The sequence below is a fragment of the Saccoglossus kowalevskii genome, chromosome 21, assembly GCF_978046115.1.
Source record: "Saccoglossus kowalevskii chromosome 21, keSacKowa6.1, whole genome shotgun sequence".
NCBI classification, from domain to species: Eukaryota; Metazoa; Hemichordata; class Enteropneusta; family Harrimaniidae; genus Saccoglossus; species Saccoglossus kowalevskii.
The window spans coordinates 23,810,622-23,828,884 of NC_140661.1; the positions used below are offsets into that span (position 1 = coordinate 23,810,622).

The following is an 18,263-nucleotide window of genomic DNA, read 5'->3' on the forward strand; positions in this document are numbered from 1 at the left end:
CTGATGAAAATTTTAATAGTTCATATAAGGGTTACCCAGTAGGTTGAATATTGGACCCCTTTCTTGTGGTAAACCCATTCTTGTTTTTTAAAATACCGCATGACACTTTTAATCCTTAACCTGACAATCTCGTCTTGAACCAGCTACCTTCAATTAGTTTTCTTTCTGACATGACACCTTGACCTGGGAATCTTATTTTTGAACTCTGACCTGCCAATATGTCCTCTCTGACATCTGAAAAAATATGGGTAAATCAAAAGTTAATTGAAGGTCAGGTTTAATATGAAACTTGCAGCTATGTGTGACATGGGGCTGAGAGTGGTTATTTCCAAGTAAAAAAGTTAGGGACAGCCAAATTGCAAAAAATCTGCAAAAAATGTATACACCTTCAAAATGTTATTTACTCATTTATTAGATAAACATTCAAGAATTTGTATTCTGATGTAGTGCTTTTAAATCAAATATATATTCATTCTTAAGAAAAATGAGGCCAGGGGTTGTTGCAGCTATTACTGTAAAACCTGTATTAGAAGCCGTGTCTTTTATTAAAATGGTACAATGCAACAGGGGGTAAGACTGGAGCATCTACATATATGGTGAATTTTTGGTTCTCAATTGTTCAAAAAGGGAAGGTGTGGCTTATATTAGGGATGCGGCTTCTAATACAGATTTAACGATGGGTGTTCAATCATTGTTTTGAAGAAAACCGCTCATTTTGGGGTGTGTAGCATGCTTACACATGACTGAAATAACTACAATGGTACAGGATCTAAATATTACAGACACGTACAAATATGCTAGTCTTGGCTTGTTGCGGCGCTGATATAATTTTGAAGTTTCCTGGTGAACAAATTTCTCATTACATTTTATGAACAGTTTGGACAACTGATTAATAATAACTTTTGTCCTGCCATGTCACATGACCACTCCCATAATCCAATTTATCGAGGTAAGAACTTAACTCTAAGGCACTCTGATAGCGTAAACAGCGTTCTAATATTTCTACCCTGTTTTATTATTGTATCTTCTCACAAAACACCTGTAGTTCCCACTTTCTTTAATATGAAAAAAAAGGAATGAAAGTCAAATCTTTGGGTAGATGTTAATTTCACTCAACAACTCTAACAGATGTATATCCATATAAAAATTATGTTGTTCGGGACCCAATGAGTCTAGGGAAAGTGTTCCCAAGCATCCAATATACAGTAGACTCTATAGCACAAAAAAGTATTACTTATTTCACAGTCCTTCTATGCGTATATATACAACAAGTGGCACCAATGCATATACATGTATATCTAATATCCTAAATAAAACTCATTTCATAGGCTTCTCCCACAGTCACTTGGGGACTGAAAATCAATAAATACTAATTTTCAAAAAAAAATCATCCGCTATACGTATATAAATAAAAAAAATCATCTGCTATACGTATATAAATATTTATATACGTATAGCGGATGATTTTTTTTTGAAAATTAATATTTATTGATTTTCAGCCCCCAAGTGACTGTGGCTTCTCCCCAGTAGCAGATAATTTATGTAGTATCCGCACGGATTGTTATTCAAAAATTAACATCTATTACGATGGATTATTATAATGGATACAATGCACAAAACACACAGGAAAAACCATGTATGTCAAGGTAAACAAAACATAGCAGAAAGCACCAAGAAAAACGAACCAGTTGAGCGAGGCTAAACGAGTCGTAACCTCGGTGTGGTTCGTAACCAGTCTTGTGATTGGTTCTTGACACATTTTGAACAGGCCACGCCTCCAAGTTGTGCCGTGCGTTCGGGCAAACCGTTAAGTATTCATAAATGGAGTCAATTTGTGTAGTTTTCTCGATTTATTCTGCAGATATAGATAAAATATAGGTAAAGCTTTGGCGAAACTAATATTCTTCAACCTGGTATTTTTTTTAGATTTTATTTTCCATTCTTTTTGACCGAGTTTAAAAAATGTGAGATGGCTGGAGCCTTCATCCCTTGTCTATTTCTTACACTCGATACTAGCCGATACCCCCCCCCCCCCCCCCGCGCGCCCATAGAGACTGCATACAGTTGATTATAGTTCCTGGGCTCCCTGTGGGCTGACATCAATATCTAGGAGGTGTTTCTGTCTACATTCAAAACAGATTCTAATTTGGCCAAAATGTGTTGACATGAATTTATTGCTCAAAATAAAACTGAATTGGTGATTTGATCAAAATGTGTGGATATTTTTATCATTTCCATAAATAGAATGTTTCTTTGTTGGACGTCATAGTTATGGCAATACATTACAATTTTGTTCATCTATCTCATTTTTGTTACATATTGTTTAGAATTCAGCATAGTGTCATGTTTCAATCTTCAGATACGTTATTAAAAAACTCTCTGAAATTCTAACTGTATAACTGAAAAACAATTTTGTTGATACACAGTACCCACTTTATATTTTTTTACAAGTTAAAACAAAACAAAAATATTTTTGGGACAAACCAAACCAAACAAAAACATATATATTTTCAGCAACGTCAATTATAATGTCAACAGAAAATATGTGACATGTACCCGGTAGATAATAAAAAGAAATCCTCAATGAGAAAAATGGGTTTGAATATGCGTTCTAAATGTGTCTTGTATGTACCACTATATAACTCAAGCGACCAGGGCCGAACTGTCCTGACACCAACTTTTTTGGGAAGGGCGGGAAACATTTTCTATAGAATTTCGTGGAAGAGGGTGTGATTCACAGGAATATTTCACAGGGCAGTGGAAAAAAACTTCTAAAAAAGATGTGGGAGTGGACCAGATCTCACTCAAACCCCGAAAATTTTGAGAAGCGGGTGAAGAGTTCAAGAATTAATCTGGAGGGGAGTTATAGAATTCTCTAACCGGAGGGGACGTTATGAACAGTTTTCAATTTCCCCTTTTCATTAAAAATTAGTCAATCCAACATTTTAGACCTTAAAAATGCATTTTATAATAAAAAGAACACTTTTTAGATCACTCCATTGACTGTGCCTGAAAACTAACATTTCAAGTTGGTAAACGCCGCGTACACTGCCGTATAACTTGATTCGCCACAGTCGCCAACTGTGTCGCTTTCGATCGCAGATGTTTGATGTGGGTTCCATCCGACGTATACAACGCGTCCCACGAAATTAAAATTCACGCTGTGTGACAACTGTGGAACTACTAGTATTATTATTCGCAAAATATGCACCAAAACCATCGAGCTGCTTACTCTATACCCCGGCTCTATACTTTCATATGAGGGCGCAATACCGAGATGTCACGTGATCCGCGCTCTAATGTTCAATATGGTAAAAATCGCCATGTTCTTCCGGCTGGGCGTTGTGGCGTGCGCCTGTAATCCAGTTACTAGGAGGCCGGGGTTGTTGGACGGTTTGAGGTCGGGAGTCCTGTTAGTCGTTGTTCTATGGAGATCAGGCGTCCACGCTAAGCTCGGCATCAATATGGTCGGCCCGACGGAGGTTAGGACGACCAGGTTGTATAATGAGGGACGTATCGGCCCAGGGTGGAAACACAGCAGGCAAAAGTTCCCGTGTGGAGCAGTAGTGGGATCGCGCCCGTGAATAGGCAGCTGCTAGTAGCTCGGCCAAAATAGTCGGACTCAATCCTTTTTTTTTTTAATTTAATTATTTTGTCAGTATTTAATAATAATTATTATTCACAAACATATCGGATCATATTTGTGAACCATTTTTTTGAAAAACACCGACTGCTTTTGCATAAAATCAACATCGCCATTGTGTATGTATATGTTTGTGATTTATAATTACATTCCTTACAGCCTGACCCTACATACAATACGTGTCATCAGGGAGCTCCCTGGTGTCATTGACATCATTCTACTTCGATGGAATGCTAATGGCTAACCATGGAACTAAATACCATGGGTGAACTAACGTTGGACTGTAACGCACTTATTTGACCTTGTATTGTAAATTGACAAATATAGGGTATTTGCAAAGATGCTCTCGATGGTGCATTTTCATATAAAACAAATCATGGGTCAATACTGCCGTATTGTACTATATCGGTGCTGTGTCAATAAATTATTATTATTATATATATACTTATTTTAAAATTTATATAGATAGATATATGTGTAGTAATACTTCAAATGAGGTGGTTCATTACTATTAATTTGTAGTCTTGAATCTGAAGGTTGGTATAGAATCCACCCAGTTGTTTTGATTTATTCGCCATTGTAGCCTGTTGATCTCAGAATTAATGAGGTTTGTCGACCATGGAGGTAAAAATAGATTTATATTTATGTTTCGTCTGAGTATTATTCGTAGCGTGTTGGTAATAACGAACTGTATACTAGTAAACAGTTGAAATAAGACAAACCATTTTATCAAAACGAAAGCCAAAACCAAGGGGCCTAACGCTATATGAGGTACAACAATAAAACGAACACAATCAAAACACTCATCTAAGGGAAAGTATGCACACACTGTGACTCCCCCGGATGTAATTAATGCAGTGGGCGCGTCACTCTCCGATCCGGAAGTCCTTGGAATCTTAATCTTTCTCATGTTTTACGGTAACTACTGTTCACTATAGCTGTATTTGAAGGTGTTAGTAAGCGTGGTACGCTCGTTGTCAGGTGATTGCAGAGACCAACCGTGAGATATGGGTATTCTAACGAGGCTAACCGCGACGGTGTATCTATTACAGATAACAGTATGTAAGTATTGACGTTATGCACGATGTACCTCAAACCTCCCATATTTCGCTGACCCGTGATCGTAGTGTACACGGACAGAAACATTCCCACACGGACCATTAAATATGCAGTTATCTATCGTTAATATTCTGAGGTTTATTTCGCTTTATTAAAAATTACTCGGTTTACTTTCATTGCTACGCAACCCAGCGATATGATCGGTATGTCCATGGACGTGCTAACACATGGTATGTCCATTGGTTCTGTATATCAATAAAAACAACTCATTTTAATATGCCTAGCGCGATGCTTTACACGATTTAACGACTCGAGTTTACTTTGGAACTAAGGTTGGACTGGGCCCAGCCCGCCGTTTCGTAGTGACCTTTTCATGGCCTGGTTTTACAACTCACTTTCCCCCCGCATTGTTATTATGCGCGTCTATACTCATGTAAATTACATTCTATAATACAATGTCTTTTCCAGGGGGGGGGGGGGAAGTTGCATGACACGATTGGTTGAAATAATCGTCTTATTTGCATAAATTAATATTCATGAGCAATGAAAAACTCGTCTTTTCAGTAAAATTGTGCCAAAATGCTTTCCAATAGCATACATGTTAGTTCTAAATTGACTGATTCTATCGTTACGAGCTGAAAAAAATAATCGGAAAAATGATGTAAAGGTATTTTTTGAGACACTTTTTCGATCGGACTCCAGCTAACTGTTGAAAGTAAGCACATGTTTTCTCTTTACCATGATCATAGCAAGTTACGAAATTAATGGAGAATGCAGAGGCACGTTTATATTTCACTCTAGTACTATTGCTCAAAATTGCTCAAAATGTTTTCGGTGACTTTTATCAGTGACAAGTTACCTAATTAGTATGCATTTCGAGAAACCACAGTGTGTGTGCATGCGCAGTTTGAAATGGAACAGTTTTGAACGCAATAAAATCACGCGTAGAACTTGGGCTCCAGCAAGAAATTGTGGCGTCAAACTGGTTGTCGGTTGAATTGTTTTGCAATAGACATAATTTTGGAGCCTGTATTTGTCTATGAAATGTTTCTAAGTTTTGTTGAGGATTATTCTGTAAAGAAATTGCTGAAATTATTTCATCTGTTTATAAACGGGACGTTGTTGCTTTGACGGTGGGCTACGGACGACTGACGTCGAAACGTTCCATTCAGATCGGATGGCGCCCTCTCGTGCCAATCCCCCTGGTCTTTTCAGTATGCGTCTCACAATGACATCGCTATCGCGCATACACATTAGTGTATTCCATCTGTGCGTCGTTACGTAACATAACTATTTTAGAATAAAAGCTTCAAGTGGGCATCGCTGGTCACGTGATCAACAAATAAGGTAACCAGGTGTGATTTAATGTATTACGATGATGCATATCTATTTTTAAATAATAATACATAATACTTACAAATGACTAATAACATCAAATAATATACCGAGGTGGGGCACTTGACTGACAGAGGGGTACGCAAGTAGATACGTACGATCTAAATTTTACGGAGAAAGGGGTATACTTTTCGCAGTTTTCAAATCTGCGAAAACCAACAAAAGCGGCACTTTATATAGACAGGCAGGTCAAGCAGAAGAACAAGAAGACATTTTTAATAGGAAAATATCTTGCAGTGGAAGACCTTGTGGTTTTGGAAGTTCCACATGAACCAGACACATCAACTGCAAAGAGACGTACGAACAGAACGAGAAGAAAGCGTATCTTCCTGGTGTTTCTCTAAAATGTGGGGGGGGGGGTGATTTTATCAAAAAAGGCAGTAGGGTTGTTTTTGATTTTGCAGAACACACGTATAGTCTAACTATATATACGGTATATCAGCCAATGCCCCCGGGAAGAATATACGTATACATGCATGCATGTGTAGTGTACATCATACATGTCCAGCGATTTTGAGCGAAAAACTTTGTAGAACTCATCGAGTTGAACATCAATAATAGCAACAGTTTCAGAAGTATTTGGGCAAACTAGCTCTCAAAATGACCGACAACTCAGTATTATTTAATAATGAACAGTTGGTTTACCCATAGACCTTAAAAGACAATGTCTTTTAAGGTCTATGGTTTACCCATCTTTTTTTACCTCCATGGTTTACCCTAGACTGGAATGGATGTGTCAGCTTGAAGAACCGGCAAACTGTTTATTAAAATCCCGATGAATGATCACACTGTCACGAGCCAGTTTGCCAACTCGCCTGACATGTAGGCGTGAGTAGGCCCTCACCGGCCGAACGGCATCAAACCTCACTGGGTTTGGTTTGGAGTTCGCTGGTTCCCGGCGTCCTTTGCGAATCTTGTGGCTTGGTACGCCATGACACTTGAGGCGGGAACCAGCCAAGGTTTGGAGCACCGCGGAAGGCGCAACTCACGCGACCTCGTCAGGCTTTTTGCCAACTGGCCCCAGATATTTCTGAAACGTTTTGTAAATATAAATGCATTGAAATATTATATATTCACTAAGTTAACAGATCATTATCATAAACAAGTAGTCTTCTGGCATATTCATAGTCACAATCAAACCAAACCTGAAAACAAAACGAAAACTAAGTATTACCTGACTTGAGGTTGTTCGCAAACTTTCATCAATTTGCCAAACAGTACATGCTGCCCCCAATGACAACACTAGAAAACTAGTAACGCTCATGAGTATGCGTGCGTAACCCCATATTTTTACGTATAAACTATTTTCAAGAAAATATAAGCCAAGGTTGTCATTTTTTTCTTGATTAGTGTAACAACATATTCATGATGGAAATATTACGACCAGTACATTTCCGAGTTGTTGGAACGTAGCTTTACAAAGCTTGGAAAGAGCCTCACCGACGTAACTTTTTAGTTGTTGACTGTAGCACTGTTTAACTACTTTTAAATACTAGTAAATGTTTACAATTCAGGCACTGTATACGCTGGGAATCCGTTAGACAAATATATTCAACACTACGAAGGCCTGAACTATGACAGAACGGAGTTACATGAACGTCACATCAGAGCAAAACGATCACTTGACAGTGGAGTGGAGAGTGAGCGGACAGTCGAACTACAGTTTTCTGCGCATGGCAGGTACAAAGATTTCAAATCAAATAATGTTATTGTTACGTGTCATTCTGTGTTACATACTAAATACTGTCCCAGTGTTACGATCCTTGCAAGTTATAGGTTCGCATGTCAAATTTTCACTACATCATTTAAAGCGGGAGGGTCGTCACCCGCGCACGCGCGAGAATCGAGTCCCAAGCGACGATAACAACACATGCTAAAAACGCAAAGGCTCATGGGTAGACGTTTGTTTATAAACAATGACATGCTATGGTCAACTGACGTATGCGCAGGTGACGACCCTCCCGCTTTAACATTTCATAATCACGGAGATAGGGCTAACTCGTAAAAATGCGGCGAATTTAAAAGTATTACAAAATTGAAATGTTCGCTGAGCGAAAAGATTTCGCCAAATTACATGAAAGGTTAAAGCCGAATTTGTTAACAGTTTCCATGGAAACAATGTCTGCTAGTGACCATTTTGAAGCGAAAATGAGTCATAATACAACAATTAATAATTTAAAAATTAGGTTGGTTATCCGGAGATGTTTTTTTCTGACTGTCAACATAGATTTTATTTACTGGATGAACATGCCATGTCAAATGTATTAGCTGCATTCGTCCATAATCTGGGTAAATTAACCCATTAATTGAAAAAAAATATTCTGTGCTCGAATCGCATTTTACTTTAATAAAATCAAATATTGTCTAACCCAATATTTCGTATACTTTCCAATATCGCCCATTTTAGTCACCAACATGAATCAGTTTTGGAAAAATAATCTGTATTATTTTCGAGATGTTATAGACGATCACGTCACTGCATGCATTCGATAATGCCCCCAGGAAGAATAGTAACTGTATACTGTTTTTTTGCAGAAAGTTTCACCTTCGAATGAAGAGAGACAATACGTTGTTTGTCGATGGTTTCGTGGTGCAGACATCGGAAGGTGAAGATGGCAACTACGACACGTCGCATATTTATTCCGGCAAACTACACGGTAAGGTCACTATGTGTATTGCGGTGCCCGAACTGTCATCTCGGTGACGGGTATTTAAAGTTGTTCTACTCTCAAAAAAAGAAATCTTTTCAATAATTTTCTGAAATCTTGCTATTTGGATCACGTGATGCATCATGGGTAAATAGAGGGAGAGGTTATGAACGACGTCACACGTGCAACTGTGCACTATCAATATCATTGCGAACAAGATTGTTGTTTACTGATTCCAGACTATGATAGTTTAAAATGTGTTAAACTTGTTCAAAATGGCTTAAATGAATGGACCCCAAAGCGAAATAAAACTATCAATATCTTGCTTACCGTAGTTTAGCTTTTCCCAATAAATGGAACATGGCAGAGGTTAGCTCTCAGAACGAATGTGTATTCCACTGGATAACAATTCAGAACACCGATTGCGGATTTCAATTTTGTTTTGTAAATGTATGTTATTCAAACAGACGAGCCCGGAAGTCTTGTTCATGGCACTATTCTAGAGGGACTCTTTGAAGGCAAGATTTATTCTGGCGAGGACGAGTACTACATTGAACCGTCCAGTCGATACTTTAATGAACCAACCGACTATCACTCAGTAATCTACAACGGTAAAGATGTACATTACCCGTACCCACACGGAGCGCAGTGTGGCCTGAGTGACGCAACCAAGAAGTGGATGCAAAGCGTACAAGAACAGCCTGCATTAGAGGCGTCCGATGAAATGGTTCGTTTAGTAGTCTAGTTATTCACAACTTTCTCATAATATTGAATAAATGTCCAATGAATGATGATTTTCATTGAAATATGCCATGACCACACCTCATTTGTACCACTCCGTAGCTCGTCGAATATTAGAGTGGCCACGTTTCTGACTGATTTTAGACAAAGACTGAATGTGCCCAAACGTTTATGTGAAGACCTTAACATTTTATTTTTCGTAGGGTTCGTACGTGTCTTCTTCCAAGGAAATGCACCATCCGCAGGACAACAAGTACACCGATCCTGCCAAGAGAAAGAAGCGCGCCCTCAATGAACTAAACACGTGTACGCTGTACATCCAAACCGACCACCAGTTCACCGCCGCGTTCGATAACAACGACCAAGTCATATCTCAGATTGTCAACTACCTTGGTGCTATAAATGCTATTTATAGAAGAACAAACTTCGGTGGAATGACGGATATTTCCTTCGCTATCAAGAGAATTAGGGTAGGTTTCTAACGTGTTATAGCGATCAGCGTTTTACCCCAGTCTTTCGTTCATTAATTGTATTCTCGTACTCGTACGTATAAATAAGTAAAATACTTATTTATTTTCGCTATTTTCGCTGAAGGAATTCAGTGAAAATAAAATCCAGTGAGAATATACCTTTTTTCCTATATTCTACAACTTGTCAAAAATTTGTGAAAATAAATTCCATACAAAACACCCAAAAATTTCTTTTCAGCGAAACTTAAATCCAGCTAAAATAAAGTATTTTACAATATATGAATTGTTGAAATTTTAAACTATTTGCGAATATCTATGACATCTTCGAAGCATCAACATCACTGCCAACTCTCGCGAGTTCAAGTCAGATGTATACGCCCAGTCGAACTTTCTGACGTATAATATTTTTGTAATCCCACAGATAAATGGCACAGAAGAGCAGAACGATCCTTCAAATCCATTCCGGTTTGACAATATCGGAGTGGAGAAATTTCTCGACCTGAACTCTGAACAGAATCACAACGACTATTGTTTAGCTTACATCTTTTCAAACAGGGACTTTGAAGGCGGTGTGCTGGGACTCGCGTGGATTGCCTACCCATACGGTAATGTGACAGATAACAGCTAAACATAGGTGGAATGTTGGCTTGGTAGAAAAAAAGAAGCTACTATATTTCAATATTTGGTAAATCACATACTGACACCAGCAAAATATCGTCAATTTTTTTCCCAACACAGAAATGACCAACGTGTTACAGGAAACTTTGATTGGATGTCAATTTCTGGAAATCGGTCAATTTCAGTATTTCATTGTTTGAGCATGCTGGTTGTAAGCATTACTGTTAAAAAAAAAACGGGCAGAAATCTGCAGAATCTTACTTCTTTTGATAATATTGTGTCTACGCTTGTCTGATTATATGTTATTTTCCGATTCCATACTGAAATATTTAAAAACATTCAAAGATCCCAATTAAAACGGGGGAGTCGTCACCTGCGCATGCGTCAGATGACCATAGCGTGTCATTGTTTACAAACAAGAGTCCACCCACGAGCCTTTGCGTTTTTAGCTTGTGTTGTTATCGTCGCTTGGGACTTAATTCCCGCGTGTGCGCAGATGACGACTCTCCCGCTTTAACTCAAGGTTCTGTCAAATACAATTTCTGACTTAATTGACAAATTTGTTTCAATACCAGTATATTTTCCGTGTTGCTTGGGAAATATAAATACACTTTGCCTAACTATGTTTAATATCAATCTTCTAAACACAGCTGGTTCAACCGGAGGCATATGTGAACGATACAAGCAATTGAGTACTAGAAAGGCCAGTTTCAACACTGGAATTATAACTATCCAAAACTACGGAAGCCGAGTCACAACGAAAGCATCTCATATCACTCTTGCTCATGAAATTGGACATAACTTTGGATCCCCAGTAAGTAGGATATCCGAATGCGGAGCGGAGGCATTTACAGGACCTTATCTGTCATATATTTTGTATAATGGGTAATCGCGCTGGTTACTCGCGCGAATAACGTCTGGAGTGGTGGCTTACATTTTGCTCATTAAGAATGGAAATTTAATGCAACGTCTTGCATAATGGACGGTTCACTTTCGTTATAATTTCAATTATCAATTGACATAGCCCCTTGGCAAAACGTATATCTCACCCATTGTTCGGAAATTATCATATTCAGATTATAAGCGTTCTATATATATATGAGCCAATCAACGTCACGTTATATTCACCCACAAATTATTAGCAGCCAATCCAGAAATTGGCAGAGAGTCAGTAACCAGATACACGGTAGTCTGGCAACCAAGCTACATTTTTCTGGTGTTTGACTCAAGTAAGCATTTGTATTTGATGTTTGATAAAATTGTGTCATCAACCATTTTCAACGAACGTACAATTACATATATCATGCAAATGCGCATGTACTCTGAATAACTGGTACGTACCACTTAGCAACGCGAGATCTCGCAGCGAGCGGAATATGGCTTATTCAAAATGCGTGATCAATAACAATTCATCAATATACGTAACACGTGATTCATTTAAATATCTGAAAAAAAATCAATAATGAATGGTTGACTGGACACGTTTTCTTGTAGCACGACTACCCATTGGAATGTCGGCCTGGTGACAGTGATGATGAATTAAACATAATAGACGGTAACTATATTATGTATGCCATGGCAAGAAAGGGAAACAAATTAAACAACAATAAGTTTTCAGAATGCAGCATCGGCAACATGACTCTGGTCCTTAATGCCAAGAAAGACAGGTGCTTCATAGGTAAGTAGGCCATGTCTATGTTATGCCCTCAAACGACATAAGCTTTTCGTGTCAGCTATAGATGGCGCTACTTCCATATATCTTTCTGTAATTTGCCAAAAATGTACTAGTATTCCCCAGTTTAAGAAAACTAGCATTTCCATTATATTTAGCTCACATTATAGAAAAGATCAGTGATCATTGTCAACATTTTGATTAGTTGTTATTTTGTCGAACAATTTGTGTTTACAAACTAGAAAACTAGTTTCCAATTTTACGTCTAAGCAAACACTATAAATTGAGCCTAAATTTATACTCATAAATGCACGAATCACGTGACGTGCCTGGTCCAAAAATATCCCTAATTACACTTTTTCTTCTATCAAAGCTTTGTGTTTAAGTTCTATCCCAGTGATCCACAGAGGAGGGGCGTTTGGTGGTTGCGTTGACGTCACGTCTTGATCGATTATTTCTCTTTTTTTCCCGTGTAGAAACCTTGGATGAATTCTGTGGTAACGGTATCGTAGAAGGTGACGAGGAGTGTGACTGTGGTTTCAGCGACCAATGCGATGAAATCTGCTGTTATCCACAGACTGAACAAGGTGATCCCATGGCGTGCCAACTCAAACTAGGAGCTAACTGCAGGTAGGTAGTCTGATTATCTCAAAATACCGTGATGGTAATCCAGTTGTAATGATAAACCCACGTCGCCATGGGCTATCCATCAGCCAGATTTTTTCAGCAAATTAATTTGGTAGTTACAAAATAGCTCATCAGTATTTCTGTTGTAGTCCCCTCCACAATTTTAACTGTACAAAAAAGTGTGTAAATGTCGATTGCATGTGAGCATTATGTAAAGTGTCAGTGGCGGCGGCATCGAGAAAAATGCGCGACCACTTACAAGGGTGGTGAGTAGATCTCGCTCCCATGCAAGAATGTCGTGCCGCCGCCTCTGAGGGCGTTGTATACACTAGCAAATACTACAAACGATACTACTCGTATCAGATGTCTACACAGAATTCATTTTTTGTGACGTCATGAATAATACTTGTTCATATTTACAGTCCTTCACAGGGTCCGTGTTGCAATGAAGAATGTAACTTACACCAGGGAGGCGAAACTATCATGTGTGACTCTGCGTCTGAGTGCAACGAAGTCTCATATTGCGAATATCCTTTGAGTCATTGTCTGGTATTTGTTTATTCCGAGCATGCTACTGCGCATTTGTGCAGTGCATTGTGGGATATAACTTCTCCTCATATATATTGTCACACTATAAACTCACCATAGGAACCAGTGCAAATGTGCAAACATTTTTTTCCCATTCTCCATGACATTTTGACTATTATTCGTCCGGTGACTATAGTTTCTGTTTTTTGTCAGTTTGGGTATTCTAAATGGAAGTAACCCATAATAATGAAAGTATGAAGAAGTTGACATAATTGTTCTGAGCCTCCTTAATATATATACATCCATTCGAACAAAAAGTGCGTTTATTTATGAAATAGTACGTAACAAAAAATCAGAGCGCATGCGCGTAGCTCATTAATCTCTGGCACGAATATAAAAAGAACTTGGTGATAAATCATATCATTTGAGTGGTAATTTTAGAATAGTTCTTCAGTATTAAGTTTAAAACGCCACAGTCGTCGACCCGCGTTTAGTATGCAATGTTTGTACCGGAAATGCGAACGTGCTGCTTGACTACATTGACATCTTAATTTCTCAAACGCCATATTTGTTTTTTTGGTGCAGCTTTTAACATTTCTCTATAATGTCTTTTGTTAATTTTGGACCAAATTTCTCACGCGATTATCATGCAATGTGAATTAATATTTTCAGTGAGTACTTTGTTGAGGACATTATCCATTCAAGAACAGTATTTGTACATTTTCTTTAACTTCGTTTACTGGTCAGAATGCAAAGTGCCCAGCACCTGTGTTTTATCCCGACAGAACTCCCTGCAATGAGAACAGGCAGGTTTGCTTCGATGGGGTAGGTACATGCTAATATATATAATTAGTAGTTGATTACATCATTAATGTTCGCCAAATGTCATTGGTATTCAAATGTAATTTATTGATTGGAACAGTCAAGAAACGATCTATTTAATACTGGTATAAAACATTGCGAACACTTCAGCACAAAACTGTAAATAAACATTTAGCAACTATACACACGACCCTATAACTATGGTACGATTTCGAATTCTCGTAAAATACGAGTTTAATTATTTAAACTGATGATATGGAGACGATATGTACATTCTTCAATAGGAATGTTCAGGATCGATATGCGAAGCTGAGGGTGTCTTGATGGAGGAATGTTTCTGCGAAGGAGAAGAATTTGCCGAGAATCAGAAATGCCACGTGTGTTGCCAACAACCTGATAATGGTAAGATAATATTACATCATGTCCGGTTTTCCGATGCACACGTGACCATGTACTGCTCGATCACGTCATCATGATTGTCTATACCCCAAATCTACTCGCCATATAACAGTTCTTTAAAATAAAGATTTACTTGTATAAGTGGATTATGACGCGACTAGCTATGACCAAATTGGCGGATACGATGACGTACTAGTAGTTATCAAAATATCACGTGGCACTGTGGGTCCGAAACCAACTCTATTATTACATTGGTATACCTTATGCTTTGTTCAAAATGTCCCACGTACTGGGATGGATGAAACACAAAACTATTCATTCAAACTTTAATGAGCACAGTGTTTTTATCCCTGTTTAGAAACTTACTGCTACATAGACTTATAAATACATGACTGAAACAGTGGTGGTCGTCGCGCCGCGTTCGATGTGACCCATAGCGACGTATACAACGCGTGTAAAATACATTGTTTTTTTTTACATGAAATTCGAACCCGCAATGCGCGGCGACCACCGCCTTTGGACCTGACAGAGTAGTGGCCACATAAAACTAAGTCTTGCACTGCCGGGTTCTCCCCAGGTCATTATAGAGTAAGGGTTCCAAACTGTTAAATTTTGGATAAACAATAGAACCATTTTAGCATAACAATGAATATAATAGTAATTAAAGCGCGGTAGTCGTCGCGCAGCTTGTGTTCGAACTTCATGTAAATAAACAATGTATTTTACACGCGTTGTATACGTTGCTATGAGTACCATATCGAACAGGACGCGGCACGACGACTGCCGCCCTTTAACATATTCTATTGTTATGCGATACTGTATGCAATTTTGCTGGGAGAACATAGAACTGGGTCTTTAATGGACATGGAAGTGATAGAATAATTCAATATACGGTGTACTATTCCTTAGCCACATTGCGGCCCTACCATACTCAACATATACCTTATACTTGGGATTACTATATCATTGCACCTCAGTATTGTTTGTCGAACCAAGGCTTACCAAATTTTTGTTGGCACTTCATATTCAGGAGGCACTTGTCAGAGTAGCGCCGACATCCTCTCATTGGCTCGATTCTACCCAGACGTCGGTGAGCGTGTCATCACGATGCAGCCAGGCGCGCCTTGTGAGAACGACCATGGATACTGCGATGTCTACAGCAAGTGTCGTCTAGTTGACGCCGACGGGCCGTTAGCGAGATTAAAGACAGCGTTACTTGATCCAGACGCGAGAAAAGAGTGGATAGATGTAAGTATATGTGACATGCTACTGAATGCTGTCAAATTTATTGCCGATATTTTAAAGCGGGAGGGTCATCACCTGCGCACGCATGGAAATTGAGTCCCAAGCGATGATAACAACATACGCTAAAAACGAAACGGCTCATGGGTAGACGCTTGTTTGTAAACAATGACACGCTATGGCCACCAGACGCATGCGCAGGTGAGGACTCCTCGCTTTAATAAGCTATTTTGTCTATAAAAAGTGTGCATGTTTGTTCTAAAATTGAATGTAGAATATTGCATACAAATTGTTAACTCAATTCCAAGTCGAGGTTTTCTAACAGTACACGCTGGTTACCAGTAGTTGTTAACTCTCGATACTTCATCTTCCGTTTACTAGGAATATTGGTGGGCTATCCTGATTATAGTTATCGGTGTTCTCGTCTTAAGTGGTTTAGTCATGACGTTATTGATTTGTTGCACACCCACCAGCAATCCGAGGTTACCCGAACGTTGCACGTGTAACCGACAGAAGAAACCCAAGTCGAAATATGAAGAGGGTACGGGCGACATTCGACATGTCGTGGATTCTTCGGTGTAGCATAATTGATGTCACTGCATTCAAAGCACCACGGTCGTCGCGATGTTTCAAGCGACGTGCTGTACACACGTTGCTTTCGTCACATGGGACTCACATCTAACGTGAACGACTGTGACTCTTTGGAATGTATGTACTAAATCACTGTCACAAAAATATGATAATCAGTTTACACAAGGAGATTAAATTCAGACATGGTAATGCAATGCAACGATAAATTAATGATTGTCACGTAAAATGTTGGCACTCTTCCTCAGTCGAAGCATAAAGTTAAGAGAATTTGAATATTTTGTAGTTTTAGGGCAGTCATGTAGGGAAATGTGTTTTTTGTTTAAAGTAAAACGCGATTACGTCTAAAATAACATTTTAAATTGGTATTGCCAGGTGATTTATAGCTTTAGTAATTTAGTCTTTCAAGTTAATTAAAAGATGTACAGTAATTAAGTAATTTTTTATCACTTTTATACGAAATTGACTAAACCAACCATCTGAAATAATCGATTTATAAGTACCTGAAATATACATGCAATAACACTGATTTAATAGTCATAGTCATAAATGCAGTTGAATAATGTTGTAAATGTTTAATTACATGCAATATCACCCACTAATAAAATAAATCAGTTCTTCCAGTGTATTCTGTACAAACTTTTCTTTTTATACTTCATTGTTGATAGTTTCATACTCACTGTGTTTATTAGATTTTGGATTTCGTGGATATTTAGTTTAGTGGTGATGTACATTTTTACGATCTGTATATTAGATTTTTTTTAAGTTATGCTTTATATTCTTGCCCATTTTTTTCCATGTTTGTTTAAGCCTTTCACCGCCATTGTATTTTTTATTATAATGTTCGCACATAGTCCAATTGGTGTGTTCTTGTTTTCCAGAGAAATATTAACATTGTGAAAATTGTTGATCAAAACTATAAGCGATATAGAGTTTCGGCTGTCTGGTCTAAAATAACTTTGGAAATGAAAATAAATTACGTATTAAAATTTGAAAACATATTTTGTTTTGTTCGTCTATTCGAATTGCAGTTTACATAAAAGTATAAACGTTTCTGTATATTTGATTCAACATTTTGGTTTACATAAAAATGTACACAAAATGTGAATCCTTTAGATCTACTATAAACAATAGCAAGTTCTGGTCTGCAATTAACGTTGACAAAAATACGTAAATTGCGAAAATAATATCAAGTTCTGCCTGTCTATATATAGTCGGCAATTAACTTTATCATTGTGAACGAATTTGTATCAAAGTGAGAACACTCAGACAGTCAAGAACTTAAACATTATACACACAATACTTAGACATGGATGAGTGTGGCGGTAGTTTTCTTACTCCAGTGAAAATAATTTTAAAAAATCCGTTGGCAGCTGTGCTAAAAATTCACGTGCTATGTATGATTGATTGATAACACATTTTATGTATATGACACGTGACTTGTGACGTCCAATCATGAATGTTCATGTCACAACAACACCGCCCATTGTATCCAAAAAGTGAATTAACGATAATTAGCTCGCAGTTGGGGATTTTGCATTTTTTCTACAATTTGGGAATGTGATTTGAATAAAGTAAAAAATAAACAACACGCTTCTTCTCTGTGTTATTAATACATATAGTAAAATGTTTCACGCTACAAATAAACACGTGTCAATGCATAGTTACGTTGGGGGGGGGGCGCTCACTTTCGAATCCGTTCATTTCTTGACTCACTTTCTTTAGAGGCTACGTTTACGTAAAAAAATATACCGGTACTTCGAAATACATGTAATTTTTCTTTACATTGTTGTATCATCTTGATTTCAAAA

The 18,263-nt window shown here is 38.0% G+C and overlaps 1 protein-coding gene and 1 non-coding gene across 2 annotated transcripts; both read left to right on the top strand.

Annotated features, from left to right (window-relative positions):
* Window positions 1-3,334: 3,334 nt before the first annotated feature.
* Window positions 3,335-3,632, top strand: LOC146729811 (signal recognition particle RNA). Its single transcript, XR_014928154.1, has one exon.
* An 852-nt stretch (window positions 3,633-4,484) lies between these two features.
* On the top strand, window positions 4,485-16,752 carry LOC100367090 (disintegrin and metalloproteinase domain-containing protein 10-like). Its single transcript, XM_085495460.1, has 14 exons — window positions 4,485-4,705; window positions 7,612-7,777; window positions 8,633-8,754; window positions 9,213-9,472; window positions 9,690-9,956; window positions 10,378-10,561; window positions 11,225-11,388; window positions 12,069-12,252; window positions 12,723-12,876; window positions 13,296-13,400; window positions 14,142-14,226; window positions 14,508-14,625; window positions 15,653-15,870; window positions 16,246-16,752. The coding sequence occupies exons 1-14, from the start codon at window positions 4,651-4,653 to the stop codon at window positions 16,444-16,446; spliced, it is 2,283 nt and encodes a 760-aa protein (XP_085351586.1). The 5' UTR covers window positions 4,485-4,650; the 3' UTR covers window positions 16,447-16,752.
* Window positions 16,753-18,263: the final 1,511 nt, after the last annotated feature.